Here is a 16,517-nt window from a genome sequence, read left to right as displayed (position 1 = left end):
AATACAGTGTTATAAATTTATCCACTTCGAATATGTAGTATTTGAAGTCAATATTTACTTTAGTTTTACAATGCACTTTAAAAAATTTCATCATCAATATGTCAAATAATGAGTTAATAGATACAAACCTTATACTTAGCTATTTACGTTAATTAATAATAGCTATTACATAAAGGTTTGACCACGTCAGATAGAAGTTCAGTATTATGGTATATAATCACGTGATTGTGTAGAACTGAGCTTTGGCTTTCCTCGTTTTAGCAAAGTCTTCCTCTTATTAGTATTTTCTGTTCAGTTGATAGTTTATTACGATAACGTTCACATCCTCGTTTTTTGTTCGACAAACATTTTTAGTCTTTCTATGTTCGTATACAACCTGTTTTCAAATCCTCATCCACAAAACACCGCTTCGATAAAACATACATTTGATAGTATCTCTTTGATTATATAATATACGTGAAAGACTAAAATAACTATTTTCAGTTACATGTAATACATAGATATTAAAATAATCATCATTTTTAATTACGTGATACATACGAAAAACTAAAATAATCTGATTGATATATATAAAAATAATTTTCTCAAAAATTCCGCACACGGGTTTGTTTCCTATTTCTTAATTTCCAAGCAAATATAACTTAACCAAAAAGATTTATATATTTATTTATTTATTGTCACTTTGACTTATATAACTATAAATAAATAAATACCCACATTTTCCTTCTCCCATTTGTACAAATTCAACAGCCTAAGGTACAACTAAATTGAACAAAAATGGATGCGAAAATTGCAAAATTCTTCGAATCGATCGGCGATTTTTTTACCGGCGGAGATCAAATTCCTTGGTGTGATTGTGATATAGTTGCTGTAAGTAACAATTTTTATTTTTTTATTTATTATTTTTTGAGAATTTTATTTTATTTGATTGAAATATTTGGGTGTTTGTTAGAGAATTGTGGTAAATGTCTAGTTTGATGTCTTTGTTATTTTATTTTTTTTATTTGTTTGTTGATTTTTCAGATGATCACTCGACTAATAATTATTGACTCCGTTTTGTTCTATTTTATGTGGCACGTTTGCTTGATGTAAAATTTCTTCCTTTTTTATTATTTGTTTTAAAAAGAGTTTTTTTTTTTATAAGTATGGTGTCTGAGTCTGTTTGTGTGCATTTTGAGTTATTTCATGTAACTCTGTCCATCAAATGTAGAACAGATGGGAAGATAACACCTTATTTATACGTGGTTAAGATTATTTTTAATGTATATATACAGTGGCGGATTCAGGATTGACACCAAGAAGTGAACATATGAACGAACCGAAGGGGTTCAATATCTACTATATATAAATAAAAAATAATTTTAACCTAGTAATGCAACTGTCAGAGAAATGCAAGGTAAGGCTGCATACGATACACCCTAGAGGTGGGGCCCTTCCCCGGACACCGCGCATAGCGGTAGCTTTAGTGCACCAGACTGTCCTTTATTTTTATAAATAAAAAATAATTTTAACCATGTATATAGAGTATAATTTTTCATTGAAGGGGGGTTTGGATGAACCCCCTACCTTATATGTAGCTCCGCCACTGTATATATAGTATATGTTGAACCCCTTTGGCTTCTTGATGTGTTTACGTCTTCATACTTTGAACCCCTTAATGCAAATCCTAGTTTCGCCACTAGTAATGTAACAACAACAACATACTCCATGTTTAAAATTATTTTTAGTGTATATGTAGTATATGTTGAACCCCCTTTGTCTTCTTGATGTGTTTACGTCTTCGTACTTTGAACCCCTTAATGCAAATTCTAGCTCCGGCACTGTATGTAACAACAACTATATACCGGTGTAATCCCACAAATAGGGTGCGGGGAGGGTGGTGTGGATTCAGCCTTACCCCGTACCTTCAGAAGGTAGAGAGGTTGTTTTTGATAGACCCTCAGATAGACCCACAACTCAAGTGAAGGAAAAGTTGGCTTAAATGTGTATTAGCAAAAGGGATTAAATGTTGAAAGTTGAAATTTTTGCTATTTTCAATAGGAAATATAGAATTTAATGTGTTTGTACATCTAGGAATGCACGAATAGAGAAAATTTAAGCAAAGGAATCAATTTGTTAGACGCTAATTAGTTTGGGATTGAAGCGGAGTGGATTTGGTTATTGTTCTTAGCTAGACTTTAAAATTTGTGGTATGTTGTTAAGTGCTGATTTTTATTTTTTATTTTCTTATCAAGAATGCTTGAATAGAGCAGAATCAGTATGGAGAATTTATATAGTTTCTAAGTTGCACGGACTCTTCACTTTTGATGCCGAACCTGTGTTGGATTCTCCAAAAATACACTATTTTTGGAGAATCCGACACGCGCTTGTTAACATTGTTGAAGAGTCCGAGCAACATAGTATAGTTTATCCCAAATAGTTTGGAAGCATAGTAAATTGACTGACTGTTGAATCCAACACGCACCTGTTAACATTGTTGATGAGTTCGGGTAACATAGTATAGTTTATCCCGATTAGTTTGGAAGCATAGTTAATTGACTGACTGTTCTTATTTACATGGAGAACACATCAAGCAATTTGCTTGCTTTCTTTTTTCCACAATTGAAGTTCGGTTGTTGGATAGAAGTGTGACTACTTTTAAATGGTATTTAAAGGTTGAATATTTATTGATTTTCTTTTAAAGTTGAGGTTTGACAAAGCACTCAGTCAATTATCCTTGCACTGTAGCAGTGTGATAGTCGGAAGCAATGCGAGGATCTTTATATATCAGATTTTAATTCCTTTTGTGCATGTTTGAAGCACAACTGTATGAGTCAACACTCCGGTTCAACTGGCAGGGCCTTTGTTTTTTGCTAGTTAGAGCAGTTTTAACTACCAGAATGGTTATGGAGGTCAAATTGGCCTGTTTTCTTTATTGTCCAACGGTCGAACCAGTTGGGCAGTGAGGTTCAGGTTTTCAAAACGCCGGTTAGCAACAGTTTTGGCATCTAGTCGTTATTTGAATACTTCAAAGTTGTGATGTGTCTACAGGGTTGTGAACGTGAAGTTGCTGATGCAGAAAAAGGTTCATCTGATGAACTTAAAAGTGAATGCATTATGCGTTTGTCTTGGGCTCTTGTTCACTCGAGAAGGCCTGAAGATATACAACGTGGGATAGCAATGCTTGAAGGTCAGTGTAGTAGAGCAATTCATTTCCTCGTTTATTCCTTTTCCTTTCGGATACATGCCGAATCATTCATTCCCTCACCCTGGCATTTCTTTGCACGGACAGTGGATTCTGTATTTCAAAACCATAGTATGTGACTTAATGTTGCCATTTGCAGCTTCGTTGGGTGGCAGTAACAGTCCATTGCAAATGAGAGAAAAGCTTTATCTTCTGGCTGTTGGTTACTATAGAAGTGGAGACTTTCCAAGAAGCAGGCAGCTCGTTGATCGTTGTTTGGAGGTTTGATCGTTATTCTTACCTTTGCTTCACTCTCAACATTAATGCTGAACGTCTTATCTCCGGCCTGTAAACTTTGCATCATTTGAAGTTTTCGTCAGCACATCTTTAGCGAAATTGCATACTTGAACTGCATTTGTGCAACACAAGTCATTTTTATTGGCACGACGGTTTTTCATTTATCCTAAATTAGTAAAATCTGCAGATTGCACCAGATTGGAGGCAAGCGTTGACCCTCAAGAAAACAATCGAAGAAAAAATCACCAAAGGTAGCGAAACAGAATTCTCAATGTCATTTCTTATCGTATCTCATTTCAGTTCTTATGCATTTCGCTGTGTCTGAAACAGATGGAGTTATTGGCATCGGCATTGCTACTGCTGCTGTTGGAGTTTTGGTTGGTGGAATTGCAGCTGCTTTAGCCCGGAAGAATTGACCTGCGCGTTATAAACACCTCTAGTGTGCGTGCATATTGAACTCGACTCTTCCCCTTTGTCATCGATATCTTGTGAAGCACATGAACTTCTAGTTGTGAGCACAAAAGTTTTGATACTTTTCAATGGCATGTACAACTGAATCAAGAATGGGTTTCATTTTCTATTTTATATATGGTTTATAAGTTTGTCAAAATCATAACCTTTCAAGCTTGTTAAGTAGTGTAGCATGGTACATTTTGTGTGAAGTTACTCTTTGTTTTTTTGTCATGATAAACTTATTCGTCCAATAGATCAACAACAGCAACATACTGATCAGTGTAATCCAGCAAGTGGGGTCTGAGTGTAGGCGTCATCTAATCTTCTCTATATCGTTTCGAATCTTCTCTATATCGTTTCGGTTTTATCCAATAAATATGGTACACCAAATTTTGTGCCTCACCATATCAGTCCCCCTCATCCTAAAATTAATTTACTCCATGGTATTTACTTAGCCAAGAAGTTAATTTTTCAGTTCTTTTGGTACTAACAATTAACTATGTTATCTTAGTTTCTTATACTTGAAAGTAACAAATTGACTCTGTGGCCCAATGGATAAGGCGCTGGTCTACGGAACCAGAGATTCTGGGTTCGATCCCCAGCAGAGTCGTTTTCGGATTTTCAATTTTTGTGCATTTTTTGGGTGGCATAACTTGTGGACACCTTACCACGTAAACATACATTTAAATATGACCTCACTCCAACTCATTTCGATCGTGTGTTAATGGACATCGAACTATGACCAGTCAGAAATTTTATGCCAAGTTTGTGCATTTTTTGGGTGGCATAACTTGTGGATACCCGATCACATAAACAGACATTTAAATTTGGCCTCAACTAGTAACTATAACCACTCCAACTCATTTCGGTCGTGTCTTAATGGACATTGAACTATAACCATTTCAACTCGTTTTTACTGTGTCTCGTGGACACCCAATTACATAAATAGACACTTGAATTTGGTTTCACCTAGCAACTATACATGAGATATCTAACTTGTTTTTACTGTACACTCGATGCTGACATTACACATAAAATTTAAAGGTCTAGATGATTATTTTGTAAGTTAGAGTGTTTAACGACACAATAGAGATTAATCAGATGTCTAAATGTACATAAACAAAGTTGGAGCATTTATTTGTCAGCTTGAGGTCGAGTTTAAGCATTTGTTTATGTATTATGCCTTTTTTGTCACATTCAACTATTCCTCAATATTTTCACTGTCATTCATATATATTTATATATATTCACAATTTTAAAAGCATAACATTTAATATTATGAACCTTAATGTGAATCAAATTTATCAAGATTAAATTCTGAATTGACCTCTAATTAATTAAAAAAAATGCAAATTTTCCTTTCCTTCTTTCATTTTTGTTCCTTGGCTCCAACATGCAATGATTATGATTTCAATACTCCAACTAATTTGTAGTACAAACTCTGAAGTAACATTATGCGGAGTACAAAAGTTGTACTTCATAGACAAAACCTAGAGATTTTCAAAATGTTGTCATAAAAAAGTACCAAGTAGTAGTACACTCTTGAAATACTATACATATCCAACAACCTTACTATAAATATCTAATATAAATGAAACAATTTTGGCCAGAAAAAAGTAGATGCAATGAATGAAATCTTGTAATATTGGTGGAAATGTTCAATAGGGGCAATCTGAGATCACATGTTTGGTTTGATTCCTCGAATCTCGCGCATAGTGAAAGCGTGTATCTCAACATGTGTTCTCAGGTCGCCCCTGTCGAATTATTTTTCACCCAATAAGATATGTCTGAGAACTTTGTCGGTCTAAGCTTGCCGATCACATTGTCTGTCTCAAGCTCAAATAAAAGAGGGTAGACCGACGGTGAGCATAAAATTAGCTAACCGATTACGATGAGAATTTATACATCCGATTTCAACTTGTTTGATACTGAGCCGTAGTTATTTTTTTCCTATTATGTCAATTTGCTTTATAGGTTTGACCAAGGTCCCAATAAGATATGTCCGAGAACTTTGTTAGTGTAGGCTTGCCGATCACATTGTCTATCTCAAGCTCAAATAAAAGAGGGTAGCCAACGGTGAACATAAAACTAGCTAGTCGATTACGATGAGGATTTGTACAACTGATTTTAACTTGTTTGATACTGAATCGTAGTTATTATTTTTCTATTATGGCAATTTTTGCTTTTCTTTTAGATAATAATTAGCAAAGAGCAGGAAAAAAAAAATTTAATAACAGTATAACTGCAATAAACAACAGAATAATAAAGCTTCTTTTACAACAACAAACAACATCCCACTATAGTCCCGGCCACAAGTGGGGTCTGGGGAGGGTGGAATGTACGCCAGCTTTACCCTCGTCATGTGAAGGTAAAGAGGTTGCTTCTAATAGACTCTCGACTAGTAAATTAAGACTTTTTTTTTTTTGCAAAAAATATTAATAGGTTCCATAAATAATACTCATACAGATATTAGTTCTATATAATTTAGTGATTTTTCATGATTTGTGGTTAATTTTGCATACATAGCCACTTTCAAGACTATTGCAAAAGTAGGCTGCTTGAGACATTTGGAAATGATCAAGGCTTAATGCAACAATTGAGGTATGTCAACATATTCTTTTTCCTCTGCACACAACAAAAAAAAGGAACATAGGTTAGATGACATTATGACAAGTGTGTTTGAATTAACTCAATGTTTATGACTACATGTTTTGTACTGACAAAGGCGGATTCAGAATTTAATGTCACTAGTTATCTGTCCTGAGTCGGGGGTCTATCGGAAACAACCTCTCTACTTCATCTGAGGTAGTGGCATGGACTGCTTACCCTCCCCAGACCCCACTCGATGGGAATACACTGAGTATGTTGTTGTTAGTTAAATGTCAATTCTTTTGTGATTGTTAGTACTAACTTTGTGTATATATGTCCTGTTGATTATGGTCCAACCTTTGCATTAGCAAATACAGCTCTACCGGACCCCTCGGCCCCCTAGGTCCAGTTGAAAGCCTCATTGTGATATGTAACAACCCGGACAAAAGACAGGCCCCACTATGATATCTAGTGCAAGTTCTAGTTAATGACTCATGTTGATTCTGGTCCAATCTTGCCTTCGCAATTACATCTCTGTCGGACCCCTCGCCCCCTTAGGTCCGGTTGAAAGCCTAATTGTGATATGTAACAACTCGGACAAAAGACAGGCCCCGCTGTGATATCTCGTGCAAGTTCTAGTTAATGACTCATGTTGATTTTGGTCCAACCTTGCCTTAGCAAATACAGCTCTACTGGATCCCTCGGCCCCCTAGGTCCGGTTGAAAACCTCACTATGATACGTAACAACCAGGACAAAATACAGGCCCCACTGTGATATCTCGTGCAAGTTCTAGTTAATGACTCATGTTGATTCTGGTCCAACCTTGCCTTAGCAAATACAGCTCTACCGGACCCCTCGGCCCCACAGGTCCAGTTGAAAGCCTCACTGTGATACGTAACAACCCAGACAAAAGATAGGCCCCGCTGTGATATCTCGTGCAAGTTCTAGTTGATGACTCATGACACAAAGCTACACATTTCATATTGATCATGATGATACATACTTTGGAAACTGGACATTTGATGTAAACAAACAATTAGCCCATATTACGAAGGGGAGTTGATTAACACTATGTCTATAGCTGCTTCTTTTCTACACAGACGGATTCAGAATTTTATGTCATCGAAACTTTGTATGTATATATGTATGTATGAAAATTTTCCAACATGCATGTGTATATTTGAGAGTTGAAGGTAGAGGTTATGCCTGCACTGTATACATTTTTCTTATTGATAGTATTTAGTGACAAGCCATGTTATGTAAGTGAATTTAAGTAATACACACTGACAGTAATAAGTCTTACCATGCAAGAGTCCTCGTGCTGCTTCCTAAGAGCTTCCTGCTCATGATCGATGCTAGGTGGTCGCGCTAAAAGATCATTCTTTTTGTGCTGCTTCCTGTTAACACGAGCCTTCGAAAACTCTATAGTGTAACTGGCTGCACCACCACCTGCATCTTGTTGATCCCACATTCCAAATTGAGGTACAGACCTATATCCATTTTTCTGCACTTGCAACAAATTTTGTTGTTGGAACATGTTTAAGGTACGTGATCAGATAGGATTCATATAGTCGATTTTAACATGTTTAAGGTACATGATCAGATAGGATTCATATAGTCGATTCTAACATGTTTAATGTACATGATCAGATAGGATCTAACATGTTTAAGGTACATGATCAGATAGGATTCATATAGTCGATTCTAACATCCCAACTCATGACGTGCGCCTAAACCACTGCTGATTCTGAAATTTCTTATCGTTTTTCAACCTCTGACGTGCGTCTAAACTATTTTTATGCTAAAATATCTGATCATGTGCGTCTACACCAAGGGTGGCTCAAGGGTAAGGCCAGTAAAGCGTTTGCTTTATAAAATATAAATGACAAAAAAATTTAAATTAGATAAAAAAGAAATTTCACAATAATATTCAAGGTAATGCATTGAAAATAAATGACTGACATCATATTAAATAAAATTAGTCCTTACTTTTATAAATAATAATATTATTATGTAAAGTTAAATGCTTAATGCTTGTCTTCTAAGAATAACACACTAAAAAAGGTAATAATAATAAAAAAATAACTCGAAATTATTGATAATATTTTTGTTATGTCCATATGTTTAAGATGTCATATTAAAATTTGGCCTTAGAACATTAATTTTACTGAGACGGCGGTCTACACTTTTAAATACCTCATCATTTTCCAACTCCACCTAAACCATATGCATGATAATAACGGATCATTTTTCAACTCGTAATGTGCGATCTAAACCATATGCATGCTAAAATACCCCATCATTTTTCAACTCGTGATGTGCGTCTAAACCAGTTTTTGGTTGATGTTGTTTGTTGGCTCGAGCCTTAGAGAACTCCATAGTATAACCACCATCAGCTGCACCATTTTGATCCCATGCTCCAAATTGAGGCAGATGTGTTGGCCCATTTTTCTATAAATTTTAGATGAGATGATCGCACAATTCAGTATATTATAATATTATATATACTGAGTTAAATGAATCATGATCATTAAATTAATCAAAAAGGAAATTAATTTCTCCATCTTCAAGACCATTTTCCATTAAATCGTTTTTTTTTTTTCTATTATTCAATTCTAATTAAAGAGTCTTAAACAATCAAGAAAATATATAGCATGCAAAAACTTTTAACAAATAAAATCCATAATGGATGTAAAATTTTCATGAAAATAAACAAATAAATATTTGTTTTATCTTCATGAAGATCATTTTCATCTAAATAAACCAAGAACATTTTGTTTATATTTTTTTGTTTCCATTTTGCATAATACAATCTAAACAAAAAGTAAGAAATTAAAGAATTAAATACCCAAGAAAATTACAATCTCCATAAATGATTTTGTTACCTATCTTGAAGATAATAAGAAAAAAAATGGAGAAAGTAAATGATTTTTTTTTATAAAATTTAATTTCTGAATATTAAATTTTAAAACATACCTCCTTTCGTTTTTCCATGAAACACAAATAGAAAAAGACAGGAGAGAAATGGTCAAAAATAAAAATTTGGAGAAGGTTATCATGGTTTCCATAATATATATACTCCTCTAATTATTTATTTATGAAATTTGTTGATAATTAAAATAGATTCGTAGACCAGGTTGACTGATTCGTTTTAAAACGTAAAATGTTTCTAGAGTCTTTCTTATTCCTGTTTTCTAGATGTTTTCTCACGTTTTCGATAAAATCCTCTCATTAAAATATTTGAACATTATTTTCGATAATATTAATAGTTGTTATTCGAACCACCCTTTTTTGGTTCACATCAACATTTCGTATAGACATTATTATTATTTTACTTATATAGCTTGAAACGAAAATGTGTAAAAAAGATGATCATTTTAATATAACTTTGATTTTTGAGCGTTGTCGTGTCATTTTGTTGTAGTTACTGTTTTTTTTTTCCAGACAATTTTATCAGGCTTTCTATAGTATTGTGTTATGGCTTCTTCACTTCTGTCATTTTTTCAAACTATGAATTATTTTTTCTTGAACCGAGGATCTACTACAAATAACCTCTATACCTCTCAAGGCAGGAGTAAGGTTTGCATACACGTTATCCCTGCCTTCTCAGACCTCACTTATGAGATCAAATTGGGCATGTAATCATCGTTGTTGTGTCAAGTCCCTTGATTGGCTTTATCGAGTTCATATATTTTGATTCCACTTAGTGAAATTTTGAGCTTGACGTGACAAAGCGAGGAGACAGAATGGATGCAGGAGAGAGACCCTAGTAACGTTTGACAAGCGTAAAGCAGAAGGGAGCTTGGCTACAAAACTCACTTATCGAACGAAAACAAAAGAACTTTATTTTTCACACTTCAACTATCAACTATTAACTGTTCTTTTTTCTTACCTTAACTATCACCATATATATATATTAAAACCAGAGGCGGATCTAGGATTTCGAGGTTGCGGGTGCCATGTCACTTTTAACGTTAAAGCTACTACTCAAAAAGGATAATTTTTATGGGCGTCCCACTGGAATTTGGCTTGTTAGTAAGAGATTTTTGAAGGAAAATTTCATTGAAATATTATCGAAGAACCTAATTTTTACGAATTCAGTTGGAAATCAGTTAATTTTTTGCTTTACGTTTTGCTATTTACAGTGCCCCAAATAAGACAAATATTTTGTCGATTTTATAGACTTTGTGTTTCGATTTGATTCTTTGTCTTTTCAATTTGTATAGACAAATAGATCAAATAATAAAAATGTGATTATTATTATAAAAACTATCGAAAACAACCTTTCTACTTTTCCCGGGTAGTGTATGGACTGCATATATTTTACCCTCCCCAGACCCCATTATGTGAGAATACACTGAATTTGTTGTTGTTGTTGTTATAAATTGTGTAAACAAGAGTTGAATTCAACTTATCAGTCAGCGTGAAAGTACAAAATAGTTGCCAACATTCAATGAATATTTCCAATTCTATTGTTAAGAAATTATAACATCAAGCCAAGCATCATTATTATGATTTACGAGGTTAACTATAAATTTGAAGGAATAAGGAATCTTCAACTATGTTCTACACTTAAGTTAAAAATTCTTAAACAAAGATTACCCAAAAAAAAGGAGTCAAACAAAGATCAAGTCAAGAGGAGAAAAACTTATAGAAAATAGAATAGCAATCAAAAAGTAACAAAATAATGCTGGCTTCTGGATTTGAACTCTGGTATATTACGTGAAATTTCATCGCGTTTGCCACTGACACTACTTCCTCAAATGTTGCGCTGGGTGGCACTTAAATAATATATCAGTTTTCTTCAAAATATATATACACAGTTTTTTGATCGAAGTTTGCGGGTGCCATGCCACCCCTGAACCCCCATTAGATCCGCCTCTGATTAAAACACACATCGAAGCTAACTAACAAACTATCAGTTGTTTCATTTGCCTTAATGAACTATATAACACCATCTCCTCAATTAGAAGCGTTTCAATACATACATGACGATTCACGTAGAAAAAAGAGAACAACTGATATTTGATATTTGAGGAGATGTAATTCATGTACTTGATTTTGATTGTCTTTGTATAAACAACTAATTTGAGTCATTAATAATAATTATAAAAAATAATTTAAATTATACACACCACAAATAACATGTCTCAAATTTAATTCCTCCCACAAGTTTTCAACAACATTTGAAATTTATATCCCCCCAAAAAAATTAATTAATTAATTTCTAAAATTCATTTTTTTGTCCTACAATTTCTCTCAATCAATGCTAAACAATGACCTCTTTCATTTCATCATACAACAATTTTCCACATTCTTTTTTCTTTTTTGTGTTTTGTGAAACTCTCTCTACACCAATAATGAAACTCTTAATTCTCTAACAAAAAATTATTTTTCCCAATTTTTTTTGATTCCAACCCCTCCTCCCATTTTTCTTTTTTGCTCTCCCTCTAGGCCATCCCATTTTCCCTTAATTCACTTTTTATAAAAAAAAAAAAAAAAAAAGTTTGGATTTTATTTATCTCTTTGCATTTTGTCCCAAAAAAATGGGTGGTTGTTGCTCAAAGGCAGAGAATCCTGCACAAAATAATGAAGAAATTGCACAATCATATTCAAAACAAGAAGAATCACATGCAGGCATGCAAATTTTCATCTTTAAATTTCATTATTTTCAAGCAATATTAGCATATTATATGTATATAATATGTATATAACAATTCACATGTATCATATTTGCAAATTTTGGATGAAATGGTAGTCTAATGACATTTCTTGTTAATGTATGCAGAAAAACATATATATGCATATGCGCGATAACATACACATTATATCTAAGCTTTTCGACAAAATAGTGTCCGATAACATCCCTTGTTACATGCACAAATATGCGCGTGAGCACATGACCACAGAACGCGTATGCACCACGCGCAACACATTATGTTCAGAGTATTGCGCGAAACAGTGTCTGATGATATCTCTCTGTACATGCATAAAAAACATACGCATGCGTGTGTACATGTTCACAAAATGCATATGCGCGCGCACACATTATTTTGAAAATCATCGACAAAACAATGTCTGATGATAGTTCTTGCCAATACCTGCATAACAGCATAGGCATGCGCGCAGACATGCATATATATTATACTGAAGATTTTCGACGAAATGGTGTCTGATGACATGATTTCTTGTTGGATGCAGGAAACAATGACATGCAAGGTTCAACCACACCATCAAAAAGTCCTCCACCACATGCATCACCAAACCATTCGTCGAAGCCATCGAAGGCAGCCCCAATAGGGCCAGTTTTAGGAAGGCCAATGGAGGACATAAAGGCAACATACACCCTAGGAAAAGAACTAGGAAGAGGGCAATTTGGTATAACACATTTGTGTACACACAAACAAACAGGGGAACAATTTGCATGTAAAACAATTGCTAAGAGGAAATTAGTGAATAAAGAGGATATTGAGGATGTAAGGAGGGAAGTGCAAATTATGCACCATTTGACAGAACAACCAAACATTGTTGAACTCAAAGGGGCCTATGAGGACAAACATTCTGTGCATTTGGTCATGGAATTGTGTGCTGGAGGGGAACTTTTTGATAGGATTATAGCTAGAGGACATTATACAGAAAGAGCAGCAGCTTCATTGTTGAGAACAATTGTGCAAATTGTACATACTTGTCATTCAATGGGGGTCATTCATAGAGATCTTAAACCTGAAAATTTCCTCCTACTTAGTAAGGATGAAGATGCACCTCTCAAGGCTACTGATTTTGGTCTTTCTGTGTTCTACAAGCAAGGTAATACCATTTTTTTCTTTTTTTTTTATTAACTGCGCTGTCCAGATCAGATTGTGCGCACCCCCACTACTCCCACCAGCAACAGATAGCACGTAACTGATCTGTCCACCAAGACTAGGGACAGATGGGAAGAAATCACCTAGAGTTTTGTCTCTGATGGAATTTGAACCTGAGACAGGTCTCAACCACTTCATTGACCACTAGGCCACACCCTTGGGTGCTTGTTTCATTTTATATGACAGTGTTTAACTGGTCGGCACGAAGTTTAAAGAAAAACAACTTTTGACACATGAGTTAAATATATCTAACATATCAAAAATAACCTTAGAATCTCTTTTAACATATCCCTGCATATACACATTCCAAATCATGCATCATAAACTGCTTAACACAGATCTTGAGTATTTGTTGAATCTCGTAAGATTTAACAAAACTACGATCCTCTTTATATATATATATATATATATCCTTAACCTTCAAGTTTTTATTTTCCTTCCGTTTTACAGGAGATGAGTTTAAAGACATAGTCGGGAGCGCGTATTACATAGCACCAGAAGTTTTGAAGAGAAAATATGGTCCAGAAGTTGATATTTGGAGTATTGGAGTTATGTTATATATTCTTCTTTGTGGTGTTCCTCCTTTTTGGGCAGGTAACTAAATTACACATTTATTTATAACTACCTTTTAAACAATCTGACTGTATATCCTCCAATAGAATCGACACCAGTAGCACTAGCACTTCACGTTCTTTCTATGTTTCAGAATCTGAAAACGGAATATTCAACGCGATATTGCGTGGACATGTTGATTTTTCAACTGATCCATGGCCTTCAATATCTAGTGGAGCTAAGGACCTTGTTAAAAAAATGTTGAATTCAGATCCCAGTCAAAGGTTAACAGCAGTTCAAGTTCTAAGTAAGTATTTTATATAGATACACACAATTATAGACAAACTTAGAAGTATATTTTCTAACTAATTAAGTGTGTATGTATATATTATAATATGAATTAGATCATCCGTGGATCAAGGAGGATGGAGAGGCACCAGATGTACCACTTGACAATGCTGTTCTGAATAAGCTCAAAAACTTTAGAGCTATGAACAAGTTCAAGAAAGTCGCTCTTCGGGTAAGTTATACAGTCAAACATCTCTATAACGGCGTAGTTTGCATGTCTGTATATTTTTTGGCTGCTACGGAGATATGCTGTTATAGAGGACATATAATATAACATAACATGACAACGGGTTCTAAAGAAACTGACCTCTCCATAATGGCGTAGTTTTTTGACTGCTACGGAGATATGTTGTTATAGAGGACATATAATATAACATAACATGACAATAGGTTCTAAAGAAACTGACTTCTCTATAACGGCGTAGTTTTTTGGCTGCTACGGAGATATGTCGTTATAGAGGACATATAATATAACATAACATGACAATAGGTTCTAAAGAAATTTCGATGTTACAGGTTATTGCAGGGTGCCTCTCAGAGGAAGAAATTATGGGATTAAAGCAGATGTTCAAAGGAATAGATACTGATAATAGTGGCACAATTACACTTGAGGAGTTGAAGCAAGGATTAGCTAGACAAGGCAACAAATTATCAGATTATGAAATCAAACAATTAATGGAGTCTGTAAGTTCTCTAAACATCTTTTAGTTTTTCTTTTGACAAAGAAAGCACCCCTATCGGATTCCTCCAAAATACACTACTTCTGGTCTCTGGAGGATCTGACACACACCTGTCGACAATTTTGAAGAGTCCGACCAACATAGTCTTAAACTAAACTAAACTTTGTTTATGTAAGAAATGACACTTAGGCCTAACTCGACCCCAAAAGCTAGCTCATAGGGTGAGTATCGTCAAAGTTCATATAAGCAGACCAATTGCCCATCCCTTTTCCTATGTGGGATAGTTAACACCCCCACCACCCAGACCTCGTTAACTGGAGCATAGACAATATAATATGGGGCCCAACATCGAATTAAGATGGACCTGGAGCAAAGAATTAGGATGGACCTGACTCTAATACCATCTAAAGAAGAAAACTAGCTCGTAGAGTGAAGATCGTCCAAGTCCACATAAGAAGACCAATTGCCTGTTCCTTTTCCAATTTAGGACTCTTAACAGTCTAGATGAAAAAGTAATAAATGAAGATTCATTTGTATTTTTGCATCTTCCATGCAATTAAGCTAATTATTGGGATGTGTGTGTATTTTTTTTCGGATAACAACTACAGGCTGATGCTGATGGAAATGGAACAATTGATTATGAAGAGTTCATCACAGCAACAATGCATATGAATAGAATGGACAGAGAAGACCATCTTTACAAAGCTTTCCAATACTTTGATAAGGATAGCAGTGGGTATATTACAATGGAAGAGTTAGAGCAAGCTTTAAGAGAATTTGGTATGAATGATACAAAGGATATAAAGGAAATCATTTCTGAAGTTGATTCTGACAATGTAAGTAAAAAAAAAACAATCTAAACATTCACACACACACACTATGCATATAATGATTTTTACTTATAGTTCTGCATTTTTTTACAAATTACTTTATAAATGAAACATTTTCTTGGGCAGGATGGTCGTATCAACTATGATGAGTTTGTAGCTATGATGAAGAAAGGAAATCCAGAAATAGCAACAAACGTAAAGAAGCGAAGGGAGGTTCTCGTCAATTAATTGTTGTTGTTGATATGAGAAGAAATTGGCAACAAAAAAAAAAAAAAAAAAAAAAAGCAAAGTTATTTGTGTCTTTATTGAAGGGAGGGAGACCAAATTTCAAGGTTTATAGATGCTCTTGTATATTAACTCATTTGTTAAAAATATTAAACGAAAAAAAAGAAGAAAAATGCAATGAAAACAATAATAAGATGTAGAATTTGATGGATAGGTTGGAATTTAAGGGTCCTTTTTGGGTAATGGTTGATTTTGAGTTGGAAACAATGGGGTATTCAATGTATCTATCTATATATAAAATATAACATAATGTATAATATACACATACAAGTGTATATATATTTTGTGCAACACTAAAGATAGATATTAAGTTTTGTTTTCTAATGAATAACCTTTTGGATATTAGTTTTATGTACATGTATTTAGTAAAATTATTTTTTGGTGTTTGGTTGGTGAGTGAAGGGTCTAAACTTCGATTGACATTATAAGATGTACTTTGTCATCGCATTAATATGA

General features: G+C 34.3%; 3 protein-coding genes and 1 non-coding gene across 5 annotated transcripts; 3 read left to right on the top strand and 1 right to left on the bottom strand.

Annotated features, from left to right (window-relative positions):
• Positions 1-595: 595 nt before the first annotated feature.
• LOC107851507 (mitochondrial fission 1 protein A) lies at positions 596-4,070 on the top strand. Its single transcript, XM_016696562.2, has 5 exons — positions 596-870; positions 3,031-3,169; positions 3,324-3,445; positions 3,648-3,711; positions 3,791-4,070. Exons 1-5 carry the CDS (start codon positions 778-780, stop codon positions 3,874-3,876), a joined length of 504 nt encoding a protein of 167 aa, XP_016552048.1. The 5' UTR covers positions 596-777; the 3' UTR covers positions 3,877-4,070.
• Positions 4,071-4,450: 380 nt separating this feature from the next.
• Positions 4,451-4,523, top strand: TRNAR-ACG. Its single transcript has one exon. It is a non-coding gene; the product is annotated as a tRNA-Arg (tRNA).
• A 1,647-nt stretch (positions 4,524-6,170) lies between these two features.
• On the bottom strand, positions 6,171-9,831 carry LOC107849651. The gene is made up of 4 exons (XM_016694203.2): positions 9,480-9,831; positions 8,799-8,954; positions 7,807-8,007; positions 6,171-6,538 (listed from the first exon to the last, which is right to left on the bottom strand). The coding sequence occupies exons 1-4, from the start codon at positions 9,495-9,497 to the stop codon at positions 6,491-6,493; spliced, it is 423 nt and encodes a 140-aa protein (XP_016549689.2). The 5' UTR covers positions 9,498-9,831; the 3' UTR covers positions 6,171-6,490.
• LOC107850656 (calcium-dependent protein kinase 17) lies at positions 7,864-16,412 on the top strand. 2 transcript variants are annotated; one of them, XM_047401382.1, is made up of 8 exons: positions 7,864-7,985; positions 12,705-13,310; positions 13,817-13,960; positions 14,073-14,225; positions 14,323-14,438; positions 14,783-14,950; positions 15,555-15,782; positions 15,903-16,412. In XM_047401382.1, the coding sequence occupies exons 2-8, from the start codon at positions 12,716-12,718 to the stop codon at positions 16,002-16,004; spliced, it is 1,506 nt and encodes a 501-aa protein (XP_047257338.1). In that variant the 5' UTR covers positions 7,864-7,985; positions 12,705-12,715; the 3' UTR covers positions 16,005-16,412. The 2 variants fall into 2 exon arrangements, with proteins under 2 accessions (XP_047257338.1, XP_016550824.1); XM_016695338.2 differs by lacking the exon at positions 7,864-7,985 and adding an exon at positions 11,822-12,140.
• Positions 16,413-16,517: the final 105 nt, after the last annotated feature.

Source organism: Capsicum annuum, chromosome 12 (assembly GCF_002878395.1).
Source record: "Capsicum annuum cultivar UCD-10X-F1 chromosome 12, UCD10Xv1.1, whole genome shotgun sequence".
NCBI classification, from domain to species: domain Eukaryota; kingdom Viridiplantae; phylum Streptophyta; class Magnoliopsida; order Solanales; family Solanaceae; genus Capsicum; species Capsicum annuum.
Note: the sequence above shows the minus strand (reverse complement) of the source record. Positions and strands in the feature narration are given on the sequence as shown.

Excerpts from the sequence above, each read along its gene's own strand:
- LOC107851507 (XM_016696562.2), top strand. The coding sequence starts at position 778 with ATGGATGCGAAAATTGCAAAATTCTTCGAATCGATCGGCGATTTTTTT. Across the intron at positions 3,446-3,647 it reads TCGTTGATCGTTGTTTGGAG|ATTGCACCAGATTGGAGGCA; the intron begins GTTTGATCGTTA and ends TAAAATCTGCAG. Across the intron at positions 3,712-3,790 it reads CGAAGAAAAAATCACCAAAG|ATGGAGTTATTGGCATCGGC; the intron begins GTAGCGAAACAG and ends TGTCTGAAACAG.
- LOC107850656 (XM_016695338.2), top strand. The coding sequence starts at position 12,050 with ATGGGTGGTTGTTGCTCAAAGGCAGAGAATCCTGCACAAAATAATGAA. Across the intron at positions 12,141-12,704 it reads ACAAGAAGAATCACATGCAG|GAAACAATGACATGCAAGGT; the intron begins GCATGCAAATTT and ends TGTTGGATGCAG. Across the intron at positions 13,961-14,072 it reads TGTTCCTCCTTTTTGGGCAG|AATCTGAAAACGGAATATTC; the intron begins GTAACTAAATTA and ends TCTATGTTTCAG.
- LOC107849651 (XM_016694203.2), bottom strand. Across the intron at positions 8,008-8,798 it reads ACGAGTTGAAAAATGATGGG|AAAAATGGATATAGGTCTGT; the intron begins GTATTTTAGCAT and ends TTGCAAGTGCAG. Across the intron at positions 6,539-7,806 it reads AGCACGAGGACTCTTGCATG|AGGAAAAAGAATATGTTGAC; the intron begins GTAAGACTTATT and ends TGTTGTGTGCAG.